The 17068-nt window shown below is 24.9% G+C and overlaps 4 protein-coding genes across 6 annotated transcripts; 1 reads left to right on the plus strand and 3 right to left on the minus strand.

Annotated features, from left to right (window-relative positions):
- Positions 1–234: 234 nt before the first annotated feature.
- Positions 235–3373, minus strand: LOC122713314 (mini-chromosome maintenance complex-binding protein). Its single transcript, XM_043933660.1, has 8 exons — positions 2908–3373; positions 2522–2799; positions 1930–2253; positions 1490–1812; positions 1229–1408; positions 904–1147; positions 620–793; positions 235–514 (listed from the first exon to the last, which is right to left on the minus strand). The coding sequence occupies exons 1-8, from the start codon at positions 2912–2914 to the stop codon at positions 329–331; spliced, it is 1716 nt and encodes a 571-aa protein (XP_043789595.1). The 5' UTR covers positions 2915–3373; the 3' UTR covers positions 235–328.
- Positions 3374–4020: 647 nt separating this feature from the next.
- LOC122713401 (NF-kappa-B inhibitor cactus-like) lies at positions 4021–5678 on the minus strand. The gene is made up of 3 exons (XM_043933819.1): positions 5335–5678; positions 4468–4820; positions 4021–4295 (listed from the first exon to the last, which is right to left on the minus strand). Exons 1-3 carry the CDS (start codon positions 5676–5678, stop codon positions 4021–4023), a joined length of 972 nt encoding a protein of 323 aa, XP_043789754.1.
- Positions 5679–7216: 1538 nt separating this feature from the next.
- LOC122713230 (p21-activated protein kinase-interacting protein 1-like) lies at positions 7217–9601 on the plus strand. Its single transcript, XM_043933478.1, has 4 exons — positions 7217–7364; positions 7869–8031; positions 8110–8854; positions 9076–9601. The coding sequence occupies exons 1-4, from the start codon at positions 7287–7289 to the stop codon at positions 9599–9601; spliced, it is 1512 nt and encodes a 503-aa protein (XP_043789413.1). The 5' UTR covers positions 7217–7286.
- On the minus strand, positions 8194–16994 carry LOC122713229 (neprilysin-4-like). 3 transcript variants are annotated; one of them, XM_043933476.1, is made up of 18 exons: positions 16473–16518; positions 15769–15820; positions 13761–13819; positions 13515–13693; positions 13071–13316; positions 12719–12924; positions 12422–12598; positions 12251–12349; positions 12029–12173; positions 11702–11916; positions 11437–11613; positions 11210–11372; positions 11060–11108; positions 10918–10985; positions 10617–10753; positions 10295–10459; positions 9873–10045; positions 8194–8324 (listed from the first exon to the last, which is right to left on the minus strand). In XM_043933476.1, coding segments are annotated over exons 2-18 (2271 nt in total). In that variant the 5' UTR covers positions 15781–15820; positions 16473–16518; the 3' UTR covers positions 8194–8323. The 3 variants fall into 3 exon arrangements, with proteins under 3 accessions (XP_043789411.1, XP_043789410.1, XP_043789409.1); XM_043933475.1 differs by lacking the exons at positions 8194–8324; positions 16473–16518 and adding an exon at positions 16940–16994 and having other exon boundaries at positions 9727–10045; XM_043933474.1 differs by lacking the exon at positions 8194–8324 and having other exon boundaries at positions 9727–10045.
- Positions 16995–17068: the final 74 nt, after the last annotated feature.

Consider the following 17068-nt stretch of genomic DNA (forward strand, 5'->3'; position numbering starts at 1 on the left):
CTTAAATATACATAGTATATGATGAATAAAGCAAAATGGAATTTAGCAAATACATAAATTAATAATATATACATAAATATTAGTTTTTATAATATACATTCTAATATTATTTTTTAGATATGTATTAGCAAATAGTTTACATAATTCAAGATGATTCATGATTGATAGTGAATGATGATAAATTATTAGGCTGAAATTATTATTAATTATATTATTAAATAATAAAATTTTTAGTAAAAAATTTTTTATTAATATATTAATATATTAATATATAAAAAAAAATAATCTAGGATTATACATAATTTTTTAATTTTCAATTGAATTAAATTTATTTTTTTTCTGGTAATCTATTTAATCTTTCTATTTCCATTTGAACTGCTTTTTTCCAATATTCTATAGTTAAGGTATTTGATCCATATGATAAAGATAGTAATCTAGACAATACCATTAATGAGTGTAAATTATCAACATTTTTGTTTATTTGTTTCCATTGTACGAAATCATTTTGAATTTCCTAATGAAAAACAAAGACACATATCAAATATATATTTTTTTATGTATATATAATGAAATATTCAAAATATGGATAATTTTTAAAAGTTGAAACAATATTAATTACCTTTATAACGTCTTCATCATTTAATTCAAATTTCGTATCGCGTATTACTTCTAAATACTGTCGAATATTTATCAATCGACTTTCATCTCTTAAATATTGCTCCGCAATTTCTTTTACTTGAGAATATAAATTTTCCGATTCTGAATCTATTTTTAGAATTATTTGAGTTTGACACTAAAATGGATATATACTATTCATAATTAATCTAATTCATTCATAAATATTATATATAAATTATATATATTATTAATATTATATATAATATTATATAATTTTTTTCATACCGGAATAAAAGATTTAGCTTCTGATAAAATTAATACTGGAATATCAGTTTCATATTCTATTTTATAAAATTTAAAATCATATGTCACTTTTTGAAAGTTAATCAAATCGCAAATCGCATTGTAATTTTCTCTTCCAGCTTGTGTTATTTGACCAGTAGTTAATCCTGTTTCATCTATTATAAGATGTGTATTGTCGCTCAGTTGGAGAACTCCACTAGTTAGTCTATTACATTCATAATCTTTCCTAATAATAAAAAAAATATATCGTAAATTAAATAATATTAATTCTTATAAAAAAATTGTATTTAAATTAATATTTGCTTACTTTGGTATTAAATTCAAATCATTTAAATTCTCCAAAGTAATTTCCAATAAATGACTTTTCTTAACAAGTAAATTTAAAAATTTGTATAAATCTTTTGGAAATTCTTTATATTTAATCATAGGAAAATGTGTTATATTTAAGGGATAAGTACCAAGACAAAAGTAATCTCTTCTCATATAGCTAAAATAATGGTTTTAAAAATGTATTAATCAGATTTTTATCGTGAAATAATAAAAAAAATAATAAATAAAATATATTTACACTGAGGAAAGTAAATGACAGATTAAATAATCTGCAGCTAAGTGATCTCCAAACAGAAGCTCACTTAATATTAAATGAAGATCGTTTCTTATTAACTCTGCTTTGGACATTACTTCTGAGACAATTTTTATGTCTTGTTTAATTGGTTGGATTATTTTTATAGCATGTAATCGTGGAACAAGAGATGCAGGTGGATGATGAACAGTTATTTCAGCTTCTGTCATAGTCTCATCTGAATGAACAATATTTAAAAAAGGATCCAAAGATATAAAACCTATTATTTCAATAATTTGATTCAGCTTTAAAGTCATATCTTCATATATCTGTAATTTAATATAGAAAAATATAAATTATATGACAGCAAATTTCATATGTAATTTATATAACATAAAAATTGTTAATATTATATGAAGTATAAATATTAAAAATTCATTAATAACCTTTACAATACAAGCTTTACCATCATTTATAGGAATAGGAAAATTTAATATATAATCTTCTGAAACTAAACATTGCCTTGTATCATATTCTATTTTCTTATTATCGTCAATTTTTTCTTTCTTTCGTACTGACTCTGAACAGTCCATAGGTTCACAGTTATCTTCATCTAAATTTCTTTTATACCTATTAATTAATTTTGAATAATGTAATTGCTTGTATGTTTTCTTTACCCAATCATTTAAACCTGGAATTGATATTACAATACATGTGTGTCTTTCTGAATTTTGGTTCTTTTCTGATTCCAACAAAATTGTTTCATGTGGCTAAAAAACACATACAATAAAATTATTAAATTTCAAATAAAAAGATATTAAAAATATGTGTATTATATAATTCTTAAATATTTATATAAAATAATAATGTAGGCAGTTGTATACATGAAATAAGCTGTTCTTTTCGCATTTCACACCTGAAACTACCATATATTTACTATAAGCCTCATTGATATACATCCATATAATTTTAATTTTAATATGGACAAAAGAATATATTGAAGGGCCTTATGAAATAAAATTTTAATTAAATAATTACCAAACATTTTGCTGTATCTATGTACATCCCAGACTTCAGCTCAAATGTTTCAGTTTGGTTATTCTTCACTTCATATTGTTGTAAGTAATATTCAGGATCATGCATATCTTGAATCATCCCTTTAAATCTGACTAATTGTTTATCTTTGAATTCATGAAGGGGAACATTATTTAGTAATGGAATTTCATTTAAAGTATCTAAATTTTCTAAAATCACATTACAATTTGATCGATTTGCAATAAAGTAATCAGGTGTCCAATCCGTTATTTTAAGTGAAGCTAAAATAAAATATTAATACTTAATATTCTTAATATTTATTTTTTGATTAATTTTATTCAACAATGATTTAATAATAGCATAGTACTTTAATAAAAAAGCATACTTACAAATCATTATAAAGTTATAACACAAATATCAAATCTCTACTAAAATCAATTATAAAGTAACCTCGAAAAATCTTATTAAATAGAAAGAAAATATATTAAAGAAATAAAAAAATCGCAAAAATATAAATATCCACTAAGTACAATTAAACATTTTCGATTATTCATAAACAAAATATTTAAATAAAAAATTTATACATAAAATACTCTTTTAGATATCTATATACAGAAGTATAGTAATTAGTAGCGCTTTTCCTTTAAAAAGAAAACTTATGTGTAAATTTAACAGATATATTAGAGCATTATATTAGAGCCATCTTTTGAGCATATAATTTTATATAGGCAAGAATAAATAGCAAAAGATAGAGATACGTTAAAAATCAGCGCCATCTTCAGAGTGCCGCAAATGAAATACAAATATAAACAGAAACAAAAGAAGGATATAGATAAAATAAAAATTGTTCATCAATGCCATTTCTTAAATGTCAAAAACATCTTTCTAAAAACGTTCAAAATATAGCGCTTATCTTCAATTATTATTCCATCAGATTTAATCAAAGAATAAATGTTATCTGATTTAAATTATCTTTGACATTCGAGAGATAGTATTAGTATTAATTCTTATCCTATCTTTATCCTTCTTTTATTATTTACTCTTTTTATGTATATTTATATTTTGTTTGCTATACTTCGGAAATGACGTTAATTTCAAAATTTTTTAATCTCTATTCTTTTTTCATTATTATCTTCCTATATTTACTTACAATATATTTACTTAATTATAAACGGGATACAAGGTATCAATTATATGCATTTTCTTTTTATAAAATATTATAATTTTTAAAGTAAAAAATATAGATACAGATATTCTTATTTTAGAATATACATCCAAAACAGTGATTTTGTAAAATGTAATTAATATTAATATTAATATAATTACGAAATAATTTACAATTAACAAAATTAATTTAATATTAATTTACAATTGATAATAATTAATTATTAACTGATATTAATTAAGTTAGTAGTTATACAATAAATTTTAATAATTTTCTTAAGATTATTGATTAATTGCAAAAATCACCGTTGTCAAATTCTTAATCAGAAAATAATTCATTAACGTTTCTTTTTTAATATTTTTGTATATTGACTATTAGAATTTCGAGCTAACTGATATGCTGTCTTTCCAGCATAGTTTTTTGTATTTAAACAAGTCTTGCTTTTTTGAAGAAGAAGCGTAATTATTGATTCATATCCTCGTTCTATAGCTAGATGAAGAGCAGTCCTTCCTGTTAAACCCTCCCTGGCTTCAATATTCGCACCATGATCTATCAGAAGTCGTACAAGCTCTATATAATTCGATGAAACGGCAATGTGCATACACATTTGTCCTGTAACATAAGATATTTTATATTAATATATGATGATATTTAAATTAACATTCATAATAATATGACAATATATATAATTCATTTAATATTTTAAATGAATGTTTTATTTGAAGCAATGTTTAACAAAAAAAAAAAAAGACTAGAATAATAAAACAAAAAGTTGATCAATTACCGTCGTAATTCCGTAATTCAAGATTTTGAGGTAAGATGGGTACTTTCATTCCAGGACGAAGATAATAATATTCACTAGAATTTAAAGGACTAACGAGGGCAAATGTCGATTGAAAATCACCGATCGAACATGACAAATGAAGAGGTGTATTTCCACGAAAATTCCTCACTTCTGGATTTGCACCTGCCAGAATTAATTCTCTAATAATCCTCGGTTGCTTTGCCAGTACGGCCAGGTGTAAAGGTGATTGACCATCACTATTCAAAACATTTAAAAACTCAATTTCTAGTGTCGTTCTTATCATAGCACACGCAGACTCTACAAAACCTTGCGTTATGGTCCAATGAAGTAGTCTGAAAAAAAGACGAATTATTAAAAATTACAAATTTTTTTTTTCATTTATAGTTGATAATTAAAATATTGATTACATATAATGATATTTTGTTATTAATTGATAAAAACAATGATATCATCGTATGTGATTTCCCATGTAATTATAAAAAATATAATCAAATCTTAATTTATTTATTTTTATTTATTTACTTTATTTATTTAATTCTATTAACTTTCTCGATTTTTTTTTTTAGCATCAATTAATAATAATAAAATTTAATCTGTTCTATTTAAATTTTCATTATCCACAACAATTGATAAATGAAACTAGTGATAAATGAAACATGATATCAAAATATTAAAAAGATATAATTTTTGAACTAATTGATTCCTAAATTTAAAATTAATATAGATTCTGTTCATGAAATATTTTTATAAATCAAAAAAATAATTCTAAGTCCTTCTTTGATAATTCTTTGATAATTTTTTGATAATTTTTCAACTATAAATTATTGTGTTATATTGAATACTTACGGATCACCTTTAAGAGTCTGTACATAATTACTCTGCCATAATTCATTTAATATAACTTGCTCATGTTCATATTGCTTTGTATCTTCAATTCTATTTCTCGTAAATGTTTCGAAAACAGGTTCACTTATTTCATTATTTACTACTTGATTTAAATCTTCATTTAAGTCAACATTTGTATTATATATATTTATATTATATATTGGTGATTGATAATTATATTGCGGATCAGTTTGGAAATTTTCATATGTAGGATGCATGCAGTTTGAATAATAATTTTCGTATATTTCTTGTTGTGGATAGTAATAATAATTTAACGGTACCCATTCTAAATATCCATTCCACATCTTTGTTTTTTATTAATATTCAATCACTATATGAAATTCACTTTTTTTCGTGATAAATACACTCGTAATAAATACAAATACTCGTGATAAATACAAACACTATATTTATACTTTTTTAAAATTTCGATGTTACGTATCTTTTCAAAGGAATAGTTAGAATCGATCTTTATAATTTCTTTTGATTTTTTTTTTTTTTTGAATAAAAATATCTTTATCTTTATTTTATCCGTTCACAATTATATTTTACCTTAGAAATAAAAATTTTTTTAATGACAGAGATTGTATAAATAAGAATTTGCTTATTCAACGAAAAAACAAAATAATTGTGTCAACTTTACTAAACTTGTACAAAAACTCTGCTCAATGCGCTTCCTGAAGACGAACTAATCGAATATAAACTGACGCGCCAAATATTTTAGGATGGTAATGTCCTAGACATGAGTAGAGAGGGAAAGTAAAATCCATGGGAATAGGAAAATCCATTACTTTCAGGTAGTAGTAATACATATAAAAAGAAATCTTTATAAATCATCTTTTCAAATTGTTTAAAAGATAAAAAGCTTTATTCTATTCTAAATTTATTTAAAATTTTCAATTTTCTTCTAAAATAAAGAGTTTTTTTAATTAATTTCTAGTTTAAATTTTAACTTAAAAAATATTCAAAAATTCTGAAAATTTCATTTCATAAGTTTTTGGAAATCGGAAAAAGGTAAGTATACCTGAATGTATTGTAAGGTTTTGACAAATAATCAAGGAAAGTCATATACTTTTCTTCTAATAAATTAAAAGAACCGTTATAAATAACCGTTATAAATGAACCGTTGTAAATCCTTTGGAAAATCTACATAAATATTATGATTATTGAAAATTTATAAAAAAAATTTATTATGATTAATGAATATTACTCATTAATTATATTAAATTAATATTCATTAATTAATTTATTTATATATATATATTAATGCTTTGAGAAAAAAATTGAAAATAATTTAGAACATGATTTTGCTTGAAATACTTAGTTTTCGTTATAATAAAATTTTATTGTATTGTATTGTAATAAAAGAGATTAGAGTGAAGAGAGTGAGAGAGTGAGAGTGAAAGTGAGTGAGTGAGAAAGTGAGTGAGTGAGTGAGTGAGTGAGTGAGTGAGTGAGTGAGTGAAAGAAAGAGAGAGAGAGAGAGAGAGAGAGAGAGAGAATAAAAAGTTTCTATATAGAATTTATATATACTTTGTTCACAATTGTAAAAAATCATTTTTTATAATTAATTTTTAGTATCACAAAAAAATTTAATTATAATTTCAATTAAACTAAACATTATCAAAATTATTCTTATTCTATATTGCATTGATAATTTTCATGATAAAAAAAAATTGATTTTATTTTTCATATAAAAAAAAAATGCATATTATAAGTATTCTATAATTATAATTCGTCTATGAACTTCACAAATTACAATATGATTGGATATCTAGAAACATCATAAATCATGAATGCCGGTAACGGTAGTCCTAATAATTGTCATTGTAAGTTTAGACGCACGTGCAAAAGATATGATTTTATAATTATAATAACATAACTTATATATATTAGATACTTTAAATTCAATCATGCCAGATTTATTTGAAGTAATTGTAGGAACGTATGAGCAATATTTGCTCGGTTACAAAGTAAATAATGTCGTTAATGTAAGTAAGAATATGTTTCTCTTTATTATTTAATTGTAGGTTAAAATTGTAAAAGAGTTCGATGTTTAAATACGGTTTTAAAATGAATTACTTGATCTGACAGATATATACCAATATTTTTTATAAATATATATATTATAAAGTTAGTCAATAATAATTTTTTATCATATATTATATATTGGAAAAATCTCAATTTATTTGTAATGAATATTTTATAAACTTAATGATTGAAAGTTAATTCTAATTATTCAATTGTTTATATATATATATTTTATATTTTTTTTACCTATATAAGATAATTATATTTTGTTCAAATAAATTATTCTTAAAATAAGATATTTTTTGTTTATTCGTGTAATTTTACATAAAAATTATTATAGCAAAAACATTAAATTATTATATTTTTCAATTAAAATGCAATATAATTGATATAACTTTTATATTTTTTTATATTTTTTTTAATTTCATATATTACATTTATTAAAAAGTTTGATAATTTTTCAGGAATATAAAATGGAAAAGACTTTCGCAACTCATAGTCATACGAGTAGTATACGTAGTGTTGCGAGTAATAAATATTATTTAGCTTCTGGTGGAGCAGATGATTCTGTTTATTTATATGATTTGCGTCATAGAGTAGAATCAGGTAGATTAATACATCATAATGGTAAGTATAATCTTATATAATTATTTTCTGTTCAATATGTATTAATTTTATATAAATATTACTTATATGTTTATGCAGATACCATTAATTGCATTGCATTTACACCTGAAGCATCTCATCTATTTTCATGTAGTAATGATGGAACTATAGCTGCAGTCCGATGTGGAAATTGGCAATTAGAAAAACATTGGCAAAAACCACATAAGGGTTTAGCAGTTAATACTTTAGCTATTCATCCAACAGGAAAAATAGCATTGTCTACTGGAGCAGATGGTATTCTTCGTACTTGGAATCTAGTTAAAGGAAGACAAGCATATGCTATAAATTTAGTACCAAGATTGAAATTAGATGCAAAAAATGTAAATGTTCTTAAATGGAGTCCTAATGGCGAAAAATATTTAATGGCTGTGAATCAAAAAATAGATGTATATTCTATAGAATTAGCAGGAATCGATACCGAAATTGAATTTGATTCAAAAATTGTTTGTGTAGAATTTTTACAAGATGATTTAATTGCTGTTGGCTTGGAAAATGGTCAAATTAAATTTTATGATCTTGAAAAATCCGTACAAACTGTAGAAGCGATTGCACATGATATAAGAGTGAAATGTATGGCTTTCAAGAAGGATTTATTAGTTACAGCTTGCAGTTCTGGAGAAATTAAACTATGGAAATATAGCAAAGACAAATTAAATATGATAAAAAAAGTTAATTGTGGTGCTCGAATTACCTGTTTGTCTCTTGCAATGTTATATGAAAATCTTTTGTTTGATAATAAATTATCAAAAGAGGAACAAAAAATACAAAAAAAAGAGAAATTTTCGTAAGTAATATTTTATTATTTTTCTTTTAAATTATGATTTTGCTTTATTTATCATTTATATTTTCTAAAACTATTTTAATTGATTAAAGAAGAATTTAAATATTGCCAAAAAAATGTAATATTCTATTAAGATAAAATAAATAGTCATAAATTTGAATTATTTTAATATTTCAAACATATCTTTATTACAAACATATTTATATATACATTCTTATATTTAGACTTCGGCAGAAAGTTATTATTGAGAACGAAAGTGATTTGGATGAAACAATTACAAATAATACTTCTCAATTACTGAAAAAAAAATTAAAAAAGAAAAGAAGTATAGAAGAGGTACAAAATCCAAATATTCCAAATAGAAAGAAGAACAAATCGATTGTAAAGAAGAAAAAGGCAGAAAATGATGTAATATTTGAGTTTACACCAAAAAAAAAAAGTAAATTGTCGAACAATAATGATGATTGCAATTATATTGATGATAAAAATAAAAAGAAAGAAACTTTTTCAAATAAGAAAAAAAAGAAACGCTTTATATCTTTAGAAGAAAATAATAATATACCTTCTAAAAAAACAAATTGTGAATTGACTGAAAAAATTTTGAAACGGGATAATATAACATTCAATCAATCAAAAATAAAATCGATAAAATCGAAAGAAAATGATGAAGTTTCTGTGAAAAAAAGAAAAAAGGAAATAATTGTAAAAGATAATGGAACGATTCTAAAGAAAAGAAAAAAAAAACAATGAAATAATGAATTATGCTGTTTCAATTTAAAGATATTATATTTGCATTCTGTATGTCATTTACAGAAAATAAATTTTACTATAGAAAATATCTAAAATATTAATTCATTTAAGTTAAACATTATTTTTTATAAATCAGTCAATTTTTAATTTTTAATGTTTGCGTATTTTTATTATAAATATTATATAATACGCAAGACTAGTAGAAAATAATGTTAAAAAAACAACAAGTTTTAAATAATGTTTGATTATATACTCCGCATAGATTAATTACCATAGAATACATTTACGAGATGGATTCATGGGACTTTCATTCGGGCAGTTCCATGCTTTTGCGAATTCCGCATTGTTCGATAAAGTTCCTATAACTCTGAAGTGATTTGGCGCATGAACTCCTTGTATCAATTTAGATTTTAATGCCCCATTTGTGTAATTCCCACACCAAACCTAAACAAATACATATCTATAAATATTTCTCATTGTATAAAATTATATAATTATATGTACATATAACATATTATATGTACTATATCATAAATATATGTATTTATGAAAAATATCAAATTTAATCATTTTGGAAAATTATTGTGTATATGAAGGTAGTATTTTAAATTCATGAATAATTCTTTTAATAAATGACAGAATATTTAAAAAAAAAAATTGTTATTTATTGTTATTATTTATAAATATACTTACTTGCGCAAAACCTATAAAAAATAATTGTTCTTGATTATAATTGGCAAGACCGGGTAAAACTAGTTGATCGGTATTTCTTTTTTGAAATCGTTGATATGCTCTGTAAGCTTCTCGTATACCACCGTTATCTGCTATATTCTCTCCTTGTGTATTAATACCATTTACCTAAAAAACATTAAATATTTCATTGAATAAGAAATATATGCATAAGAAAAAATAAATGTATTACTCATTTTGATATAAATATATTTGGTATATTTGGTATATTTTGATATAAATATATTTATTCCTTTTTATTTCTCAGAAGGACAGTGATACTCACTGTGAAATTATGACCCAATTCTGGCAAATGATAGTTACTGTATTGCTTGATTATACATTGGACTTTTTCATGATAATGTCGTAACGTCTGATTACTCCACCACTGTTTAATATTTCCATTCTCATCATATCTACGACCTATTGTGCATAATTTTATTTTTTTCTTATAAATTTTATCTTCTTGCAAGATTTATCTAATCGTTTACATTGATTATATTAGATATATTAGATTATATTAGATAGATATTAGAATTGATTATAATAGATACGCATGATACGTAAATTAATTTTCAATACATTACCTTGATCGTCAAATCCATGAGTTAATTCGTGACCCATGATTGCACCCATGGCGCCATAGTTGATAGACCTATAAAATATATTTTGTTATTTATGTATTCAAAATTTAATTGAGAACCATCAATCAATCATATTGATACATACTCTAAACCATTTCCATAGAAAGGAGGATGCAAAATACCAGCTGGAAAAGCTGTAAATTGAAAAAGCAAAGTAATAGATTATTGCAGAAATTGTAATATCCTATTACAAAATAATAGGATATTATTTAAAAAAATATTATTTAATACTTACTAACTGAATTTAATATTGCACTGTAAAACGCATTTACTGTTGTACCGGTCGATATCCATCGATTTTTGTTTGGCTTTTTACGCAAATTATTTAAACTTTTCTTAATTGCAACATCAGTTAGTATTAAAAATGTATCAAATAATCGTCCAGGTATAACATTCATCTGGAATAGAGATTTTTTAATCTTCTTAAGTTTTAATTTAATTGAGATATGAGTAAGTACTTACCTCTTCGTAAAATTTATTTAATTTTTCCGAATTAGTAATCCAATCCGGAATTCCTACAAACGGTCTAATCGCATGCAATTTTCTATGAGCTTGAACTTTCGTATCAGCATCCATCCAATCTAATTCGGCCACCATCTCATCAAATGCTGCCTTAATATCGAGCAACATTTCTAGAGCCTGTAAATCTGTTATCTTTTCTTTTTCTACTTTCCTCTATCATTTATATATATATATCAAAAATAAAAAAAATCGTGTCACACTAAACCTTTTGTCGAGATCGATCGTCAAAATATTTTTGCGCGTAAATGTAACTGAGAGCCATGCCAAAGTTCGCGTTTGCACTTAAAGTACAGGCTTTCCATCTCGATGTTTTCTCTTTTAAACCAAAAACTTTTTGCGAAAATTGAAAACCAAGATCACGGAATCGTTGTAACGTCAATGGAGAAATTCCTGCATAAGTAATCCACCATACGAATCGCACTGAAATATTTTAACTATTAATTATAATATCATTAATATAATTAATTATTGATATGATTCAAAATATAGCCATTTACATTTAAGATTTTACAATAAAATAATATATGTATACCTATTGTAGCGAATGGAGTGACTGTTAATAGTTTAGGTAATTCCTGCAGATATTTTAGATCCATTACAATTACACGATCCATTTTAATATCTATTGTCACGTTTGTATTATCAAAAACTGCTTCCAAGTATTTAGTCCAATTCCACTGAAATAAATCAATTAAAAAAAAATTAATAATTTATTTAATAATTTTTTGTTAATATATTATTCTTTATAATATACCTGTTGCGCATGCAAATCTGTCCATTGTTGTAGTTCGTCAATACTGAAATCGTAAATAAGATGATTTACACTCCGCCTTTCTTCCGGCGTCGCCATAATCTAAACGAATGAGTACAATTTGTAAGAATATTTATTTTTGCTTAAATTCAGTAAAATGAGCAAAATACTCACACGCGCGATATTTGTGGTAAAATTTAAAATTTCATTGGCAAATTCAACACTTTTATTCCCTACGCCTGCCAATTCGACCATATTTTTTATATAATTTTTATATTCCATTAACTCCGATCGAAAGCGCAACGGATCAAGAAGATAATGTTCGCTAAATCCTGGTGACACTTGTTCTATCTAAAATTACCTAGGTTAGTTGAAGGCTAGAATATTCAGAATCACGAAATTGGAATTCACGCAGTGTCTAATACGAGTGCATACATGTAATCAAAAGAATCATCGCTCCTATGGGCTTACCATTATCTTGTTTTTTGACGTGTCTTGTATATCTTCATTAATGTACAATTTGATAAAAAGGTTCAGTCCTAAAACTCGTTGCGCTCTTCCAACAATATATGAAATGTCCAAGGGCAATGTTTCATTTTTAAAAAGCGGATCTCTTGGTAATCCGAGCCTGTCTAACGTTTCATAGATAGGTTTCAATCCCATAGCTTCGACGCTTGCTAAAAATAACTCGTATTACATACTTAAATTCATTATTATTTGTACGAGTTTCCTCGTTTTGTAATTACCAGCATATTTTTCTTTCTTTTTTTTTTTTTTTTTTCTATTATTTATTTAGAATTATAATCGATCGGTTTTTTCTTACTTGTGTTCATACAAGTTTTGTATAAATCTCTAGCCAATTTAACCGGTCTCAAATTGTTTTCATCGTCTGATTCCTCGAGCAAAATTCTCAGATTTTCTAATAATCGTTCCCTGAGAAAGCTCAATTGATCCCAAGAAGTTTGACTCTGCGGTATAGGATTTTTTGAAACCCAACCGCTGCAAGCAAATTTGTAGAAATCTTGGCAAGGATCTACCGATCTGTTCATCGCATCTATTATTCTGGCGGCTGGAACGATCGATAAATTTTATTTTCATATTAAATGTAATTATCCGATTATCATTGTGAATAGACGCAAGATCAATATGAATATAAATTATCCTTATGTAAGGATAATTCAAATTGAAATGTAATATCTCTTTGTTTCGATTACATTACAAGGCTAACTGAAGGTGGGGAAAAGAAGGAAAACCTTGATTTCGGTACCTGTCCTCACGCATTCCTCCGTCTGGCACATCTCATTGTATTTCTTTTTATAAAAAATAGATATTTGCAAGGCTAGCGTTGCGAGCAAACCAATCACGATTACAGTTAATATACCAATGATTATAACCAATTTTCTTCCATTCTTAATTAATTTCTTCTTACCCTTTGCCTCGTATTGCCTGTTAATATAATACATCGATATTTTATGATGCAAATTTATTTCTAAAGGTATAAACTGATAATTACCACGAAAGTACAGAGTCATTTGCCGTGTATCTTTCATTATTCATTTCCGGATCGTTTACCTATAAAAATAAAAAATAATAATGATTTTATCTAATAAAGGCAAGATTATATAATATTATAACATTGCAAGAAATTGTTGGCATATATCCTTTATAATTGCAATCTCTATAATTGCAATCTAAAAAAGCAACAAAATAAATACCGTATCCCGTATTTCGATGATGTTACGCTTAAAGATCGATGTACTCTCACCTTGGCCTAGAATTGTTGAAATTACTTTAGCATTATTTCCCCTCCCTTTAATCTAGATTCCAACCTTTACTTCTTTTCCCATTTATAGAGTAAATAAGGACATGGAATAATTATGTATAGATATTACCACCATTAGTAAACTATTAGTAAGTCTTTTAACTAATTTTTTATAATTTATTGGGATATGACAAATGTTCATATCATCAATATTGTAAAATCTAACGAAAAATGAAGAAATATTTTTGATTACCGGATACCATAACATAAAAAATTTTAATCATCAATTGTATTGTTAATTGATAATTTACAAGTACGCTATATCTTTGAACAAATGATCCAGATACTATAATAGCTCAAAATGCAATAAAGTAAAATAATAGAAGATAATAGATTTTTTAAATAAAAAAAAAAAAAAAAAAAAAACATGCCACAATATGAAATAGTTAGTGATGGCAATTAATAATAGCATAAGTATATGTATATTCGTGTATGCGTATGATAACTTCTCTATCCAATTTATTCATATATCACAAGAACTATGTTATCAGAAATATTCTTCACACTCTAATTGTAATTCGATATTATATGGTTGCATCATAAAGAACGAAAATCGTATTGTGAAATTATCTTGCTTTATAAAAAAAATTGAAAAAAAGTTGAATAAAAAAGAAAAAAATATTGTGAAATTCAATGATCGAAATAAAAAAATAATCAACAATGGTTATAGAGATATAAAGAGTTTAGAGAAAACATTTCGATTTTATATCATTTTATATCAGTCAGAAATTGTAAATTAAGTGAGAAGATATGGAAGCGAACAATCTTAAAAGATATAATAAGATGTAGCACAGACTATGTAGCAGACAGTTTGAACATTATGTTCTTTTTTGATTCCCGCATGCTACAAATAGAAGGAATGCTTAGATGGATAATCTACATATGCTTTAACATAAACGAAAAGTTAAGTGGAACAAATATGATCTTCGAGAGTAAAATTTATTATGTAAATTTATTATTGTTTATTATATATTTATAGAAATATTCTAACTTTTTTATAGAAAATGTTGAATTTATTTATTTGTAATTCGTTTCCACGAAATAGTTTGCTAATATAATTATTAATAATTGCATATAATGTTACAAAGTAATCAAAATGAAATCGAAATATCATAAAATTAATATTGAATCTCGCGCTTACTTCCAAGAAACATTCTAGTCTCTAATATTGATCCATCATGTGTGTTTTTATGCATGTATCTTCAAGAATTATGCAATTATAAAATATATTGTATATACATAAATCAAGTTATATAATGATATCAAAACAAATCTTTACTAATAATCAGATTTACCATATTCGCAGCAATTCTTCTAATTAAACAAAAAAATGAATTTGGTTATTATAATTAAGAAAAAAAATATAGAATTATTATTAATCGTAAACATATAGATAGAACATATGACGATGATGTGTGATGCGATTTATTCAAGGCGTTGCGATGCTGCAGCTTTTGTCTTGTATATTTTTATGTATACGTATGACAATGAACGATCAAACAAGAGAAAAAAGAAAGAAGAATAAAAAGTAAGAACAACAGCTATTGTCTCTTTTCAAAAAACAAAACAAATTATAATCACAAGTCCGATTATTTTATGCGTTGTGTATTATGCAAGCATATATATGCAAGTACACATAAATATATATGTATATTCGGATGAAAAAAATATTTGAAATTCGCTAAGATTGTTATCTCACCTTGTATCTCATTTTTCATTCCCTTTGCCTTTTTTTAATCGATTGATTTCGTCTGAAACAAAAAAACAATCAAAGTCATCTTACGTAGAGATATATACGTAAAAGTACATGTATTCACATGTATTTCTACATGTAATGATTATAATAATTGAAATTATATGTTTGAAACTTTTTATAATATTCTATGTATGCTATTTTTCTTAATATATTTTTGAATTTAATTATTAATAAAAATATTATAAATATATTTATAATATTTATAAAAATATAATTTCAAATTTAAATCTTTTGATATTTGTAGTTATGTCAAGAAGTTGAAGAAAGAAGAAAATAGAAGAAGATAAACATAGAAAAATTTGCGAACATTTCACAACATGACAAGTATATTTCTTTGATTCGAAATTAACCATGGCTATTTTTATTTAAAACCCTCTCTTTCGGAAGGATTACGGTTCATCGAACGTAAAGTAAAAAGGGAAGGGAAATGGTCGAGTAGATGTTTACAAAGAAACACGTGCTCGCGTTCTAAAGTTCCGAGTTCATTGCCAATGATTACTTCCTTTCATTCGTACCGTGATCATTCGTACGATCATTTTTTAAAATAAACTTTGTCTTAATTGATTAAAATAATAAAATAATTAAATAACACAATATCAAAATATACGATGTTTTCAATCATCAAATAATCAATTCATCACACTTACCTGTGTTTTTCGTATTTTTAAAAAGTTAGATTTAGAAAAACATTAATATTTTTTCGTATCGATAATTGTTTTCATATGTCTTCTTTTTATCTCATGTATCTTCATTAATTCATAATTAACTGTGCAAAATGAGATTAAAAGAGAAAACGTGAATGAAAAATAATCAGAAGTGTATAAACAAAAAAAAATTAGTAAGTATGATGTTCGTGAAATAAAATAGCCTTTTATATGGTCAAATCAATTCGTCACAATCATTAGATCGTATGATCGTTAATACCGCACTCGTTTTTTCCTTCTTTTTTCTTTTCGTTTCAATTTTCGATTCAATATATATAACGATTGCGACTTGTATTTAGTATTCAAACATTTTGAAACTCGGAGAAAAAATAATACAACTCGAAAGCGATCGTAAACCAAACTGTTCTTTCGAGTTACAAACCAACGAGTATAATCTTCGAATCCCCTACCACTTCCGCGCCACGAAACCATCATCCAAGAACGGATTCTCTCTGATTTTGCTTTAGATGAAACAGTGATCAATTCCCGATCATTTCAACGCGGGCTTTCTTCGATCATCTGCAAGACGTGCCGTACTG

The sequence above is a fragment of the Apis laboriosa genome, unplaced genomic scaffold, assembly GCF_014066325.1.
Source record: "Apis laboriosa isolate Shangri-la unplaced genomic scaffold, ASM1406632v1 scaffold23_cov150, whole genome shotgun sequence".
NCBI classification, from domain to species: Eukaryota; Metazoa; Arthropoda; class Insecta; order Hymenoptera; family Apidae; genus Apis; species Apis laboriosa.